The sequence below is a fragment of the Limanda limanda genome, chromosome 17 (genome assembly GCF_963576545.1).
Source record: "Limanda limanda chromosome 17, fLimLim1.1, whole genome shotgun sequence".
NCBI lineage: Eukaryota > Metazoa > Chordata > Actinopteri > Pleuronectiformes > Pleuronectidae > Limanda > Limanda limanda.
Genome location: NC_083652.1, coordinates 4,871,982 through 4,889,843, shown reverse-complemented (window position 1 = coordinate 4,889,843; position 17,862 = coordinate 4,871,982). Strand labels below are relative to the sequence as shown.

General features: G+C 44.4%; 1 protein-coding gene across 2 annotated transcripts in view; it reads left to right on the top strand.

Moving 5' to 3' along the window:
* LOC133023063 (RNA binding protein fox-1 homolog 3-like) overlaps positions 1-17,862 on the top strand; it is a 116,094-nt gene that overhangs the window by 75,247 nt on the left and 22,985 nt on the right. The window contains exons 1-3 of one of the 2 annotated variants that reach the window (XM_061089994.1): positions 6,673-6,891; positions 6,940-6,942; positions 17,233-17,376. In XM_061089994.1, the coding sequence (XP_060945977.1) occupies positions 6,673-6,891; positions 6,940-6,942; positions 17,233-17,376 (366 nt within the window). Of the gene's footprint in view, positions 1-6,639; positions 6,892-6,939; positions 6,943-17,232; positions 17,377-17,862 lie in introns of those variants that run through there. The other variant, XM_061089995.1, reaches the window with a different exon arrangement.

The following is a 17,862-nucleotide window of genomic DNA, read 5'->3' as shown; positions in this document are numbered from 1 at the left end:
ATGAGTCTCAACACCAAACTGGATGCATCCCACAAGTTAATCCGAATTTTGACACCCAATCTGGAGTAATTAGTCCCAGATGTAAATATCTGTTATGCAACAAAAGAGGCAACAGCACTGAAACAGACAATTATCTCCTCTTATGGCGTTGGCAAAATGCTACGAGTCTAACCATGTGTAACTGATGGCTTTTTCACAGGGCCTCTAGGCTTATTTGGAAGTGTTTTTGTTTATTTATTTCTTTTTTTCTGCGTTTTTTTTACTGTGCGCCGCCTGAGCCCAGACAGAGCGGTGGCGGAGACAGACAGGTTCATTACATGTCACAGGAGTTCAAAGTGATCCTCTGTCTACTCTGTTTATTAAGTGGCGCTCCAGCGTCTCGGAGGTATAGTAACACTCGCAGTCGCACTGCTAAGAGCAGTCCCATCTCGGTGCCAGGCGCGCCGTGTGCAGCGCCTCTGCTGCAATGTAATGAAGAAATCAGCAAGGGATTGAGGAAAATGAACTCTCTTTCTAATACCTCCATCCGAGGACGTGGAGCAAATAAGTGCTCCCAATAACGAGGAAAAATCACGTTAGAGGCGATGGAACATATGTGACATGTGAAAACGATTAAGCCTTTCGGAGAAAAAAAAAGAACGGAAGAAACATGCACGAAATCTAAATTGACTTGGACGCGGAGCAGAGACTCAGAGTGTTTATTTTCACGAATTGATTTTCCCACAAATGAGGTGGAAAAATGGAAAGACGGGAGTTGTGCGAGGGAGGAAATGTTGAGACAAAACAATAAGCCTCTCCCCAGCCTATTTGAAATCATAAACCTACTGTAAAGGTGAGGAAGACCGCGTTTCTGTTGAGGTGGGGGGGTGTTGTGAATCTGCATTAAATTGGGCTGCCTCTCCACATCTCTCGGCTCTCTCTCTCTCTCTTTCTCCCAACATTGCGCTGTAATTGGTTGACTGGGGGGGAGGGGGAATAACCGTTGCACCAAATATGTGCCTCATCATGAGAAACTCCGCTGAAGGTGTTTTGTTTTTATCGTGGTTGTTTACCTCTTCTGAGTTTCTCTCTTCCGAGCTCACCTTGGATTCACTGGGTGGCATGCGGTTGTAATTAACGCATGCCGCAGCCTCTGGTGAGTGTTAACAGAGAGAGAGCTGGAGTCAGATCATGTGGCTCGCCTAATTAAAATGGACCCGACTAGACAGCCTTTATTTATGCGCCTTCAAGACAAAATGAATGCCAGTTGCCTGTGGAAATCATCGCAGGCCGTCCTCTCTCCTGCCTGCCTGCCTGCCTGTGTGCCGGGCTACAATTAACCGAGCACCAGCAGCAGAGCCGGGGACAACAAGAGGCTTTCATGCAGCTGGCTGAGAACCGCTCAGTGTTTCGTTTGGGTTGCATCAACTGATTGCCGCACGTTGGCTGAGCTGCTCCGCACTTTTCCCTCCAAACTCTGCCCGGGCTGGTGCTGTGACGGCCCAGCGGGATTTGTCACAAGTTTGCCACTGTCACTGTCAGGCGGTCATTAGAACCAAATGAGCGCCGTCGTCAAGAAGAGAGCTCGGTGCACGATGCTCCGGATGACACAGGGAAAAAAATGTTCAGCCCCTGAAAAGCTTGAGATTCACTTAAAGATGTTATGTCATCTGTTATCTGACAAAGCAAGTCACTTGTTTCCCATGAAGGAGTGAGACAGCGATGCTTTATGCTAACTCCATATTAAACTATTCATGCTGTTTAGATTATGCAGAGACACAGCAGAGCTGTTCATAAATCTGTTTGAATTGCTTAGTGTATAGAATCAGGAGGAGCGTTTCTTGCTTCCGACTATTAGTGTCATACAGTAGGAACTATGTAAAGCAGGCCTTTGCTGAGAAATGATCCAAGCCGCATGTGAGGGAGCTGAAGCCATAAAGCTGCCCACTCCATCACGGCTCCTATCGCTGAGATTGATCAGCCCGCTCCCATTTGAGTGATTTCCCTCCGGATTCAATGCAGCGCAATTAGTCGCCTGCCGTATTTTGCTTTCGCATTGCTCTTTGACCCGCCAGCGCACGTGCATGAGTCAGTGCAGCACTCTGCCGATATGAGTTCCTCCTAACAGCTCCTGTATTTGCACAGCCCATCTCCTCTTGGCCTTTCAACACCGTCCCTCCCACTGCCGCTAAAGAGGATCACGGAATCGCTGGCGAGCGGCCAAGTCGTTCTACCTGCTGAGATGGAATATAGCCCTGACCATCTACACCGGGGTTAGCACCAGTCCCGGTCTCTCTCTCTCTCTCTCTGAGAACTGTATGCTGGGAGTTTCTCTCAGACTGCCAGCCTCAGCATTTGGACATCATCACACGGCCTGCCTGACCTCCTTGGCTCCTGACGCTGACTGTAAAAACAAAAAACTCCAATCCAAAAGTGATCTCCTTAAGTAAGGGTTTCCAATCCAATTTTACGCAAGGAGAGTGCTTAAGATTAGAGATAGTGTTTTTATTGTGCTCTTCGGTAATAGGAGTAGAAGGGATGAAAGGAGAGATAGAGGGAAAGGAGGGAAAGAGGAATGGAAAGGAGGAGAGATCGATAAAGGATGCTCTTGCTAGTTGCCTTTATTCTTCGTCTTCATGTCCATGGAGACGAGGCTGAGGTGGCTCATGGCAGCAGGCCATGTAAGGGGGGGGTATTAAAGTGCCGCAAAGGGACCTGTTCTTTTCCAATAAACAGGCAAGCAGGTAGAGAAACACCCGAATCCCAATATAACAACGACTCGTAGCACTGGTTTCGCAGGCGTAATGAACAGCAATATCTTTCCGGTGGAATGAGATGTGCTGTGTACCTGACTGGTTTGGTCTATAGGGCTTTTCATTAAGGCAAACGTGGATTATCTTGATGACGGCGAGTCAGCCCCAGCGAAAAGGGCACGCGGTCGCACTGGGACAAGCACAGCTCCCCCTGATTTGCATGGGCCTTTTTTCTTCTCCCAGTTCATCTCCAGTCGAATAACTCGTTTGTCACACACATCAGAGGAAGGCGAAGATCATACGAGAGCCAGTGTTACTTTGTGTTTCACTAATGAGGCCTTTACTCTCCACCTCCTTGCTTTCGCCTCGCTGCCCTTTGAAACAGCAGCAGCGTGGTGCTACAACACTTTGGTAGTTTTCTCTCTCCCCGATACCCAGCTCCGGGCTGTTATCCTGTTTGTGTGTCACTTGTCTCCTGTGTGCGTCCCGTGAGGTTCCAGATTGTGACCCGAGCGTAGAGGGACACTTCGGGGCAGATGATGATTTAACAAGTACAGTGGAACATGTCATGACTAATGCCGAACTGAGGCATGAAGAAGAAACGGCGAACAGTAACTGCAAGTGAGGAAAGTAAACTAAATCACAGGCGTTCCTAAACTAAGAAGCAAAGGATATTGCAAAGAAGAAACTAATACCAAAAAGCTCTCGTTCAATGTGCTCAACAGAAATAGGAAAGAGGACAAAGCACAAAAACATTTCTTCAGGAAAAGAGATTTTCATTTTATGATCAGAGAAGAATCCACAGATCTTGAAAAATAGTCAACACAACCTGATGATTAATGCCACAGTCACATTCTCATACAGTGTGATCTCTCTTTTAGTGTCATGATTTCCGGTCCTATCTTGGTTTCGGGGATTTTTGGGATATTTTGACATTTACATGAAATATAATTGATCCCAACTCTTCAGCTCTGTGTTGATTCCAACGTTTCCACATTTTTAAAATGTCCACGTCATTGCAGGCTTCACATCGAATCCACACTCGTTTCTGTTTCAACCGAAGTTACCTGACAAGTGGAGGATGCTCCTGGTTGGACGAAAGCAACAGCACCATTTAATCTTCAGGCTTTCACTTTCATTTCAGCTTGTACACACATAGATCATCTATTGAGAACGCTTCAGTGCACATGGAAAACCAAAAAGGGAGAATTTAAACTTTCTGAAATATGATGCAGTGGGTCCAATTTAAATATAGCATCCATCAGGATGAGGGTTCACAGGACATTAAAACCGTATGTTGAATTATGACAAACAACTCAGATATCAGTACATATTGACAGTCAAGAAAGATACATTGCCTGTGTTTGATTGGATGAAACTGGGTTGCAGGATGACACTGAAATGTGCTGCGGCAGAAGCTGAAACTTTCTCGGGCTGTTTTTTTTCTCGCATCGCCTTCGTTGTTTTTGCCAGAGCCCTCGGCTTCAGGACCCCCCCCTGTGCTAATGTGGGTGTGGAAAACTAATGAGGACTCTGTGCTGTTTGGACGGCCTGAGGTGCCACGGTACCCCGGATTTCACCAGTCAGGGCGTCAGTCAGTAGCCCGGCTAGCAAAATGAGGTTTTCGCAAAACTGGAGTAAGAATTTGATGCGCGTATGATGATCTTTTATGTATATATCATATAAACACACTGAAAAGCTCCTCAGCAAATCCTGCGAATCCCGAATCAGGACCATGGGCATCGGCCTTGACAGTGACTAACACAAAGAGGAGAAGTGGAGCTTTGATCTGCTTCATGACACGAACGGTGTTTGATGTCGAGTCGAACACAGCACCTTCTTGTTTCCAGGCTACTCAGCTCTCTGTCTTCACTGGACTGTTGAGCACCGATGTGTTGATGGTTTTGCTCGGGTTGGTTTTAAAAGGAGGACACCGGATCTGGTAGTATACTTTTAGTTGTCACACCAGGAGGTGCATCTTTTCTCTCTTTTTTTTTTTCGAGGTAACCAACCCCCATTCTCCTTTAAAATGGGTGCTTAGAAGTTGAAAATTGCCAACATCAAGAGCTTCCTTGAATTAGAATGCCCTCGCAATGCAAGTGTGTTATATAATGCCATGACTGGAGGGAGAGGAAAAGTAGAGCACAGGGGTAGAGATTAAAAAAGTTTCTGCATAAAAAGAGAAGGGGGGGGGGAGAGATGAGCATGAAAGGGAAACAGGGGAGGAGGGATTGAGAGAGAGACAGAGGAGATAGAAATGTAGTATAATGAAAAAAGAGGAGGGGGGATTAGGTCAGACAGGAGTGAGGGTCCGCTCCGCCGGCAGGAGCAGCCTTGAGGCCCAGCAGGCTGCAGGAGGCCGGTCAATCCTTCCTCCTCTCTCAAGGCTTCTCGCTTTTTTCATTTAGATAATGGAGCATTTCCTTAATTGGCAGAGCACAGTTTATGCTGAGGTTTGTTTGCCAACACGTCAGAGTAGAATTATTTCCACTACATTTACAGCAGAGTGTTGCTCAGCTCTCTCTCTCATTAAAACCACAGCCTCCTCCTGTCCAGAAACTGCGTTCTGTGGAAATCTGCAGAAGGAGGGCCAAACACCACAGCAGCCGAAAAAAAGGAGGAAGAATAAAACACATTTATCTCCTATCTCACCATCCCCAGCCGGCTTGTAAAGGAAGAGGCAGAAACTTCTCTATCTGTTTACTGTTATTGTTTTCTCCAATCATAAACCCTCACTTCTGGCTGCTATTGTGTGCTTTTTCCCTCCTTTCTCTCTTATCGAAAGAGTTATGCGTTTGAGCTCGCATGATCTGTATCTTTAAATTTGATTGAGGGTATTTGTGGGGGGTGTTATTGGATTTTGGTGTTATTGTCTCACCTTTTCCCTCTGTGTTTTTAATGTCGGGATGGATATCCGCTCCAGCAGCACTGATCTCACCGTTCTGCTCATTAGTCTGGATTTCGCAGAGCCTGGTGCTTCGCAACAATAAGACATGCACTTGTGTAGTCCAGCCATTACTGAGTTTAACAATGTGCACCAGCCAGAAAAGTCCATTATTTCTGCAGCTCATCATCTCAAGCATCCACACGAGACAAAGGGTCTGTGGAGCAGCTTCGTTGCAAAGGGCCATCAATCACTTAAGTCAGGAGGAGAGACAAAAATAACATATGTGGTATAGATAACACAAACTGTGGGTTCTGGACGCATGAGGAATTAATTTGATCATTTGAATCAAATGCTCGGTCACATTCTTAGCCTTCGCTGATTTAATTAAAATTTCCCCCCTGTTTTTGACACTTTAATTATCCATGGTTCTTGTGTGGCTACTTAAAATTAAAACTTGTTAAGGTCCAGATTAAAAACAACAGAAAGCGGCGCTGCTGGGGGTAGTTTTGTATTCCGAATGATACCGTGAGACGGAAAACAAAAGGCCGGGGTGGCGAGCGGGAAAAGCTCATAAAGCCGAAGCGGAGGTTGGTGTTAAAAGTTGTAACGTGGCGCACGGAGAGGGAGCAGCTGCTGCTTTAACAGACCTGTCATTTAAATCAAACGCCCTAATCAAAATTGTATCAATTAATTGATCTTTCCTCTTGTGCTTTGCCACAAGTGCAATTGAGATTCCCCCCTGACTGTTGCCCCTCCATGCGAGCCATGCTCTACAACATAAACCGTGTTCATTAGCAATGATCAAGGAATTCTCTAATCCGAGCCGAGCTGTGATATGACTGCTGTTTCCCCCCTGACTTAGTTGGTCTGCAGGACAACTCTCCCCAGTTGCCTTCCGGTTTCGCACAGGGGAGCTCGCCCGTCTTTCATGCTGCTCGCTGCTCCTCAAACAATGCAAGTTCAACTTTAATCTCGACCCGCAGCTCTAACACTTGCCTCCTGTTATGTGTTTCTTCTCAGGGTAACCAAGAGGCCTCCAACCCACCAGAAGCGATGGCCCAGCCGTACACCCCCGCCCAGTACCCACCCCCCCCACAGAATGGAATCCCCGCCGAATTTGCGGCGCCACACCCGCTTCCGACACAGGACTACACCGGGCAGAGCCGGGTTCCTGAGCACGCCATGACCCTCTACACCCCCACACAGACGCACAGCGAGCCGGCCGGCACTGACAACAGCACGCCCGCCATCACCGCCACCACGACCGCACCGGTCAGTGTCCTTCATCACCTGCAAACACTGTTCTCTGCAGACTGTCAGCAAGTAAAAAAACATTCATATTCTCTTCTTTACCTTTTTTTTTCATACCAAAGCATGAGATGTTTAAAGAAAATGCTAAACTGTTGATACGTTATGAAGTTAGCATGTTGATATATTTGAGCATCAATGTTAAATTGCTACGTTGTGATTGTCATTGTGATATTTTTATCAGTAACAAACTGTTTGCTTCTCTTTTCCCTTTTCCCATCACCTCCCGGCCTGAAAAGCTTTATAGCACAATTTGACCTGCAAGATGTCTGCCCCTCCCCCCCCCCCACACACACACATAAAGTACTTAAAATACACCTCAATAGATTGCTGCTCTCGACTTTAGAACATAACTAAATACACAAATATGTTCCCCTCTGTATCTTTGTAGTATCTAGTTGAATATCATATTTATTTAATTGTCTTAATAAAAAACGGTGTATTAGGGCCATATTGAAGAAAAAAAAGTTTGGACTTTTCAAGAAGTCACAATAGACTACAATTTTGAAAAAACAAACAAAAAACATCCAGGAGTTTCATTCCTTCTGGACCCAAAATCCTGAACCAATCTCATTGTTTCTTGAGAAACTTTGAAACCCTTTTTCAATTTCACCCTGATGTAGCCAACGATAACCTCAAAGTCGACCACTACCAAACATGTCCTCCACCATTAAGGAGACCATGTCCTTCAAGTCTGTTGTTATTTGTTAAACTTATACAGAAGTTAGATGCTCCTAATTCTTAATTTTAACGCAAGCGACAGACTGATCTTTGGATATTACCCCTCTAACATGGTAGAAAGCCCAAAATTATGATCTTATTCTGATAATAATTTGACCTTATTGTTTTCTCTAAATCTTTTCCCCCTATAAGTGGCCCAAATACTTCATCATAATGAACTGACATCTTGCAGTGTTTGAAAAATGTCGCAGTTGCACCAGCCGTGTTCTGACGTAGTACATCCAGGCCCCGAAGCAACGTTCTAATCACTTTCCAAATCATTTTCCTACAAACACAAAATGACCTTTCTTAATAAAAAAGCTGGAGTTCTGCACATTAGTGAGCAGCGGCGGAGTCTGATGTCATGGCAAAGATTGCTTGTTGACGAAGGAGGTGAATTTGATTGAAGAGGCGCTGATGAAATCAAAGTGTGTTTCTAAGGAGTAATTTGAGGCTCCATTAAAAACACGTAAAACCTTTTATATATTTGTGTGGAGAGTGGACATGCTACGGACGTGAATTATTCAGGACCCTCCAATCGTCAAGGACAAAAAGAGTGATGCCATTTTCAGCCAGAAAAAACATCTCCTTTTTAATCAGCTAATGAGCTGTTAATGCAGTCAAATGTTTGAGACTCTTATTTAGACATAAGACAAACTCCCCTGCCAGGACCTGATTATACTCCTCCTGTCACTCATTTTAATGTAAAAACCATCGGCACTCCAGCTGGAAAAATAAATCTCTGGCAATGCTTCACGTTGTGATACACATCTTGGGAGTGAGTGTAATTTAAAATTATAGATATATTTCATTCTTGTGTAGTGATACCATTTTATATGAAATGCCTTGACCTGGGATTTACCTTAACAGGAGGCAGATGTAGATAAAAGGGAGAACGACTTGGCGCCGAACTTAAGAGACACCACTGGAAAGATGGATTATGCCGGCAGAGATGAAAAAAATAAGACCTTCATGCCTTCTTCTCCCCTTTAGCATTAAAACACCTGCTGGGTGAGGTCACGGCGAGGCCACAGCCCTCCTGAGAGAGATCTGGGTCACTCATAAAGAACACTGTTAATAACTCCATTTTCCCAGCCTCACAATTATCGTGCGGCTCCGAACGTTTGGCATCAGAAAAAGTGCTTATGCGGCACAAGCCCGGGCGATAGAACTGCACAGCACATTATCGTCGTCCTGTAGTGTCGCAATGTTTGATTTAAAGATTTGTGTGACGTTTTTTTCCCAACCGCTCCATGGTTATGCGCCGCACTTACAGTAATGGCTGACACACAAGCGAGTTTAAAGTGAGGAGAGACTTGGCAGGAGGTTCAGCCTCCACCTCCTCCTCCCCCTCCTGCTTCTTCTTCCTCCCCCTCCGACACTGTACACCACTCCCACTCTCGCTCTCTCTCTCCACTCTCTCTCTCTCTTCTCTTGCTCTTTCACTCTCTCTCTCTCTTTCTCTCTCTCTCTCCATTTCGCATTTGATTTCATTTCATCTGCTCCCCCCGCTGTGAAGAAAGCCCAGAGACGGTGGCCATGGAGAGATGAGAGCTCGTCTTGCCTTCCCTTCATTCTATTCCCTCTCTCTCGTGCCGTCCCCGCTTTTTCCCTCCATCTTCATTCTCTGCATCCACACTCTGCCCCACTTCCACCCATCTTTTTTTTTCTCAGGGAGGAGAGAGAGATGAGATTAGTGGGGTGTAAACAGAGAGCCGAATCCCCGGGGGGGCCGCTGGTGTAGTGTCGCCCACCGCTGTGCTCCCCGGCTTTAATGACAGACCCAGCCCGTTTGCTCTGGGTGCCACAGACGGGCCCGGGTGCCTTTGATTAGGGGCACCCTGCAGAAACACAGATTGAGGGAGCAGATCAGCTACTCGCAGCCACTCTCCCCCCCTCCCCCTCCTCCCTTGGCTCGACTCTGCTGCGCTCAGCTCCTCTACCCCACGACGACGCTTTACTCTGCACATCTTCTCGACTTAAAGACTTAAAAAAGAGTCAAGAGAGAGTGAAAAATTCAGTGAAACGTATGGATTCGTGCGAATTCCCCGCGGAGACCGGAGCGTGTGTATGTTTTAATGAGGCGCAGGGACTCTCCTCACTTCTCCTCTCTGTTTTCTGTCTGTGTCTAACAGTCCCCTGTCTGTGTGCTGGGAAGGTGGCGTTGTCCAGATCCAGACCTCTGAGACCTCGCTCTGTGCCATGTTCAAACAAGCTGACTTGAAAGCAAGTGACTTGAGTAAGAGAGGCAGCCCCCAACTTTTCTCCAAATCCTTAGAGATGAGGGGAGCAGAGGGCTGCCAGGAAGCTGGAGAAAAAAAAAAAAAAACCGAGCTCGTTATCTGGCTCAGTTCAAATAGTCTGAGGTTTGGTTGAATTTCATGAGTAATCATTCTCTTTTCAGATAACAAATTAAGGCAGTGGCGTTAGGGCAGCACTCAATTCCAGATTTTTCACAGCTCGTGTCAGCGGCATGAAGACTTTCCAAAGGGTATTCTGGGGGACTGTGATAACATAGACACACACACACACACACACACACACACACGCACATGCACGCAAACACACAAGGGCATTCGGGAAAACATGAGTGAGCACATGCAAACATTTATTACATACACGCACGTGCACACTCATCTCACATGAACTGTGTTTAAGGGATTGAGACTCGGGTGTAGCTTTCAGAGGCGGTGCTGACGGCAGCATGTATGCCACCATTAAACGCCGGCTTCCATTTTATCTGTAAGGGGGAGGAGCTGCCGATTTTCACACTGAAAATTCTAAGATATTATAGATATGCTCAGAGTTCCACAGCACGACTACTTCTCCTGGATCATTTGAAGGATAAGGCAGGTGATGCAGTGTTTTTTTTCTTGTTTCAAAACAACAACTTTCTGATGTTTGTTCAAGCTCTGACTGTTCAGTGTGAAGATATAAATACTTAATAAATGCTTATTGAAAAAGGCTGGGTAAGAGAAATTCAAGGGCACTTGAACAAAGCACATACCTCCACCAGGGCCCTGCGGTCCTCTGAAACCACATTTAAATTCACCAGATCCGAGTTTTTATTTGGATCTGCACCAAACTGCACACACTCATAAATCTCGGTCTCCTAAACATGCCGGATTTTTTTATTAAAATGAATTATTCTCCGAGAAATGCACAAATAAGTAGAAACAAAAGTATTAAAGAAATTAGGAAATAAATCCTGTCCCCAGATCAGGACCAAACATGTAAAAGATAATTTGGCTAACAGACTGACAGTAGGTACGTTTTTAATCTGATTAAATGAAATGGTGTCTTTTCTGCAGATAAATCCACTGTAGTGAAAAATCAAATCCATATAAACTGTCATGTGTGAACATGTCACTGTCTAGCACAGGGAGCATAATAAAAAAGGCCTTGATAATAGTATACCCAGACGTATTATTTAAATTTACAGACTAAGAACACGTCATTTAGATTTACACACTTGCAGTTAAAACCAAGAGCTGCACCACCGTTGCTCTCCTTTAGTTTCATGTCTATATCTTAGGCCATTTTCATAATCAAAGCAGATATTTTCTAAAATACACATCCTTGTCTTTCGTATTGATGATTCAAGCCCCAGCGTTTCATGTCTGTCTGAGCCTTCGAGGTGCTGAGCTCAGCCACGTCTGTGCAGAGACTGAACGACACTTTTATGGTCTCCTGAAGTCCTGAAATGACTCCGACACTTCAACCTTTCCCTACTCGGTATGAATCAGGGCGAGTCGGCGGGGGCGGCCCCCCTGCTCCACCACTCACTCCCCTCACACCCCCCTACTCTCTGGGGTGATGGAGGGGATATATTAGCAGCTTCTTTAGAAAAAGACAACAAAAAAGTGGAGGACCAGGAGAGGGAAAATAATGAATTAAAGCTCAGGCATTATAATTCTTGTGAGCGAAGACTCAACCATCCCCCCACCCCCCCCATTTAATCGGATGTAATCTACCTGCTTGGCAGCATTCCAATCAGATAGTTTCAATTATGCTCTTGTAATGCCACTCTGTGAGGAGGGGGAAAGTGCTGAGCAGAGCACTTTGCAGGCGATTTGCAAATAACAGCAAGGGAGTCTTTTAGAGAAATGACTGAACAGGAAGCCGGAGAGTTGCCGGAGTTGACAGCTCTCTCACTCTCTGGTTTGCTGGCTTTGGCGGTGACGGCGTGTTTCGCATCCCATCTCCTCCTCCTCCTCCCCCTCCCCCGTGACAGCAGCTGTCGGGACAGTAAAGTGCCACTGATGGTGGCCTCCTATGGTAATACGGAGGTAATTATTTTCCACTGGAACACCAGCATCTCCCCACCAGGCAGGCAGGTTAGATCCTCGGGAGCGGCGTGCGGAGGCAGGCGTCCCGGATCCCGGTGACACTCACAGCTATTGAGTTAGTAGGAGGCAGTCTGGGGTGCTCGGGAGTCATGAGTTCAGTATTTGTGTTCTACACATGTGTATTTGCCCCCTGGTGTCAGCGTGCTACTGGCCTGTCTGAGCACTGACTGAAAGTTAATCTGGATGTTTGCAAACACGCAACCACGCCTGCCGTGATAAAAAGCCAGACAGACAGAGCTGGAGGACAGTGGATCTCAGTAGTCTGGCAACATACGCTAAAGGTCGATAGTGTCATGTGTGACCGATGAAACAGATTGACCCACGGGGCTCCGGTACCTTGTCACCATCCACGGTCCCAGCATCTGTCTGCTATGTGTCACCCCCAGGGCCCAACATGGCTACTCAGGCTATTAACCTCCAGCGCGGGAGGACACGGCAGAGTTAAGACCCCTCCGCCCGTCTCTCTCTCTCTCGCTGTCACAAATCCACTCCTCACCAGCGGGCCGGTCATCGCGGTGCATTTTCCGGCTCTCACGTCCTTCGCCACTTGTTAACCTCTGGTCTGGACAGAGTCAAAGCCCAGGCAGGACTTAGGAAGCCGCCACCAACCTGCCCTACCTGGATGGCTGCATGGGAGACAAAGTGGGACCTTGAATCAAACAACTGTCACTGTTAACAATGTATGTCACCGTCTCGGAATGGGCCATAAAAACCAAATAAATGACAGCCATTACAGTGGGGATTGTGATTATGATAATGAGAATAATAAAGGCGATCATCATTACGATCATGATGATAATGATAATACTGTGATGATGAATTATAATGAATAAATCCCTACCCCATTTCCTAAATGGTGGCAAATGTATCACTAAGAGAGGCCTGCAGCCATCCGACAGGCTCGGAGCAGGGTGAGGGTTATCAGCGTGCGTACGCGTGTGTGTCATTCGAACCGTTTGTACTCCGGCAACATCCTCCTCCCTTTTCACGTCTGTATCTCAGTACAAGATTGTGTCCGTGTCTGTGACTCCCCAGCCGGTATACAATGTGTTTGCCCTGCTCAGAGAGCACTTCCCGGGAGACCTTGCAGTTTACATATCACATTCAAACAGCTTTTGTGCTCGATATCTGCCACTTCCACTCTCTCGTTTCTCATTCTCCCCTCCTCCACACGCTACTTTATTTAGTCCCAGAGTCAGCGGCCACTAAATCAGGACTCATTTTTGTTCATTTTGATCAATGGCTTGCTGTTGCCGAGTGGAGACCGCCCCCACGGCATCAAAAACAAATGTTCAAACGCTCAGAACAACCTTTTGTTGTTGTTGTTTTTCTCTGATGAGTGACCTCTTGTGGTCATGAGACCAATTACGGCAGTGTGATGTGCTTATAGATTTGCGAAACCTCGTAGGGAGGGAATAAGGCAAATGATTTTGTGTCTGATTTTGACACCACTTCTTTGTAGTTCACCTCCTGCCAACAGTCTTTTAACCACGGATGGATCACTGCAAAGTTCAAATACACCATACTGTCACCTACAGAGCTCACCAATCCACCTGGTGCGTATAAATTGCACATAAAGGAAAACATAGACAAAGGAATTCATTGTTCTTAGGTGCTGACACTTCTTTACAAGCAACATTATTATCATTACCATTATAGACTCCTGTCACTGTTCCATTGTTTTTGGCCATAAACCAGCAGCTATGTTAGAAGATGTGTAACTGACAGGTAGTTGCAAGTCAAATGCCAGAAGAAAGAAAGGGACGGAGCTTTCTGTTTGTACTCTTTTACTCCATTTCGACTATTTTTGTGCACGTCTTCTGACAGCTAATTGGTGCAGAAGAAAAAGGAGCAGTACCACAGGAAAACATAGGGGGGCAGTGTAGCTGATAGTTCAAGCAACACAACTATAAGACGATATTTTAACATTAGCCGAGGTGTTTGAGGAGAGACTTTGCGAAAAAGAAACTACTGGCAGCGATATGATGTTACTTCGCCCCGGCTCAGGGACAGACTACTGCTTTTGCTCCTTTATTAATTACAACTTCTTCCATTGTTTACATTGTTGTTTTTTAGAAACCATCGACTCAACGCTGCCCTCTAGTGGATATATCACTCAATAACCAAACGCAGGGACAGACATATCCTTTTTCAAACATAAAGGCAGCTCATTAACCCTTTAGTTGTCATTCAAAATCTACGTTAATCTCCGAAATTCATTGACGGAACTTTTAAAACATGAAGAATTCTAAACAGAGTTTCGTTTATTTGTTACAGCAGCAGCTCTTTTGGTCTGGGAAGTCAGTGATCATGGATAATATCCACTGTTAAGTTGTTCAACACATTAATAGAATTTGTTTTTTCTCTACATGAAATTGCTCGGACAAGGAGCCGAACAGTATTAAACTACTCATGTGGCTGCAGGGGGCGCTGTTGCTCGGTAAAAGTGTTGCTTCAATTCATCAATTTACTGTTTCACATTTTTCGAAAAAATATTTAGCAAAATATTTGTATGTCGACTATATCTCAGCAGTTTTCCAGCATTCTTAATCGCCAGTTTCTCACTCAGTGTTTTGTGGCCCATCTATTCACCAACACTCTCAAGATGTTCAGAAACGTTCCTTTATTCATGGTACTATACTTTTTTATTTTTTTCAAGTACTCAGTGTGAACCTTAGATATAACAGGTGCGAACGAGAGAAACCTTCAAACCCACTCATCTTCAAGCTCGTCCTCCTCATTCACACATGCACCTGGAAACTTTATTCAAACTTTAAAACATTGATTGAAAATAGGACTGTAACACATCAATTCAGCTCTTTTGTGCCCTTCACACTTTTTACACAATTATTCACTCTTCAACTGGCAGGAGTTCTTCTGACCTTATTTGGATTTTTGTATCTGTGTCTATGGTGGGTGGAAGGTTCAGAGTGAAGTGAGTTGAACCCTTCAGAATATTTTTTATTCAACTCGTCCTTGAGGTCACACATTTCACTCTTCACACCTTTTTTGCCGTAAGTCTGTCGCCTTTCAGCCAAAGTGTGAAATCAAACCAAACACACTCACACAACTTGCTGCATGAGCCTGTGAGTGATGGGAGGATCATACACCTACTGTATAACCCCATTGACTTCAATGTAAACTGAGCATAGAATATCCGAAGAAAAACATAAACAGAGGCAGATTAAAGTCAATTTATCTCAACAATTAACGTCCCCACGCTCAGCAGAGTGTAACACAATATGAACACTGCGGTGATATGAGTCTGTTACTGTTTACCCTGAGTTTGTCTCTCAGCCCAATCCAGGTCTCCAACAGCACTTGGTGCATTCACTAACAGTAGGAAATCCCACAACATTCAAATTTAACTCAATTTTTAGGGTTTTACTGGGCTCAAGTCCTTTTTCACCTTTTTATTTTCTTTATCTTTGTGGCAGTTTAGTTTCTTTTGAGTCTGTGACCTGGTAGAATTTGAGTCCCAATCAACCTTTTTTCTTATTTTTACATTTACTTAATAGTGCTTCAGTTGCTTCTTAATACTTCTCTTTCTTTGGAGTTTAGCTGCAGCTTTTCCAGTTGAAACTGACATTTCAGAACTCACATTTTCTTGGTAGAATTATATTTGTAGACCTCAGGCACGATAGAACCTAACCTGGCAGCTTCACTGTGACAATACATTCCTCCGAACACCTCCAGGAGTCCCTGCACCCTGGAGTTTAGCAAAAATAACTCCAGCAAAAAAATCTAAACCCATAACTTCAAACTAACTTTTTGTCCTTTTGTTTATTGACTTTTTCCTTTTTCAATGTATCCACCTCAAATACGCATGTAAATATATATTTTCAAATTTTGGGGGATGTTTTTACTGACGAAAAAGTTGTAGGATGAAACCTTAGCTTCTATATATCTACCCTGTTTTTATACAGTTTTAATTTACACCCAGGAATATGTAATTAATATATATAACCAATAGTCTGCAACAAATATTAATGTGTTCATATCTCACTTTTAATTAACTTATTCAGAAAAAACTTAGTGGATTTTATATTTTTGCTTCCTTTTCAAAATTATTCCATTAGTTACCTAATTTGAATTAAGATAAACTAAAAGATAAACTTTATTGATTTAATGCAGAGAAAATGGAGTTATTCCAGCAGCAGATAGTGAAAAATTTAGAAGACAAGAGAGTGAAAGTAAAATAGAATGAAAATAGGCAAAACAATAAAATAAAAGTAGAATATTTAAAAACACCAAAGGTATATTCATGACATCTCTTGTATTCTTCATTTGTTTTAATCCTTTTTTGTTTGTGTTTACTTCGGAAAGAGGCATTAATTATCATTAATTAAATAATTTAAATGTCCTGACTGCATTCACAATTAATGCTCAAGTGATATTGATGTTATGTACACAAATAAATCACATCACTGCCCTTAACGTTGAACTGTTTGTTTAACCTGCTCTGAATCACAGAGACTGCATCAGAGGATGCTGATTTGTGATAGAGTCAGTTTTATCGACTCAAAAACCACCAAATATGAGGTCCTGTGTAGATAGACTTGTCCCACTCCGCAGAATAAAAGAACGGATGAACTATGTTGTTGACCAATGAGGTTTTGTCCACAGAAAATACATCAGAGAAAGAAACTGCCTCAAAAACAAGGTCCGTCTAAACAGACAAACCACCAGCTCCCTCAGTGAAATCCATCACCGGTGTCACACAGAGAAACAAGTGAATTTGTCATTGACATCAGACACGTCATTTATATAGAAATGTCAGCATAGCATTCTCATAATGATGGAAACAACAACGCTGAGGGCTTTGGGCCTCGCACTCTGATGCCTGTGTGCAAACGTCACCAATAATGTGTCTTTAGTCTAGACATGTCAGGGCTCTGTGGGATCTATATCCACGCCTTTTTGTCAGCGCCTTCAATCTTCCCTGTTGCTCAAGAGCTAAGTGCAAGAGATTAATAAGTGGATTTGTAATGCACAACCTCAGGTTTGACACTATAAGTCATCGGCTGTTTATTGCTTTGGCTTTCTCGCCGGATTGAAAAATGGCAGATGCCGAGTAAGTTAGTCAGCCAGGCCTCCCAACCCCACCCCGCACCCTGCCACATCCACTCCCCCCCCACCCCACCCCCACTGCCTGCTTCAGGACCCGGGAGGTACAGTATACTGTAGCGACTAATGAGCAGCGTGTGTCTTTTCTGTGTTTGTTTCCCTCCGGCAGACAGATGATGTGACGCAAACAGAGGGCTCTCAGCAGCTCCAGCTCCAGCACTCAGACTCTTCAGAGAAGCAGCAGCCCAAACGGTTACATGTCTCCAACATTCCCTTCCGCTTCCGGGACCCTGACCTAAGGCAAATGTTTGGGGTGAGTGCCTGCGAGGAAAACTCCAGTTTATTAATGCTCCTTATTGTCTTGTGGGTTAGGCCTTTCATCTACTGGTTATAGTGATGCTGTACTTGTCAAGTTAATTACTGAGATATGACGATGAGGTGGCAATGCACACTCAACATGTAGAGTATGCAGATCCCTGTTCACACCTGGTGTTAACATATGTCCTGAGTGGTCAGTGCTAAGTTCAGGTCTGAACGCATCCTGAGCTCAAGCCACAATATCAAAGCTGACCACTAGGGTTGGATGACGTCTGGATTTATTTAGGATACTGGTGCTAAATTGATACTTGTAAAATGGATTCATGCCAGAACTGACACTTTTGCAAGAGTGTACATTTTTTTGCTATGGCAAGTTGGAATTTCAAATTTAATGAATTATCTGTTAACAGGTTAAAGTATAATTAACTTAAATATACAATATAAATAAGTGCAAAATTCACAAGATCACACTTCAAATAAA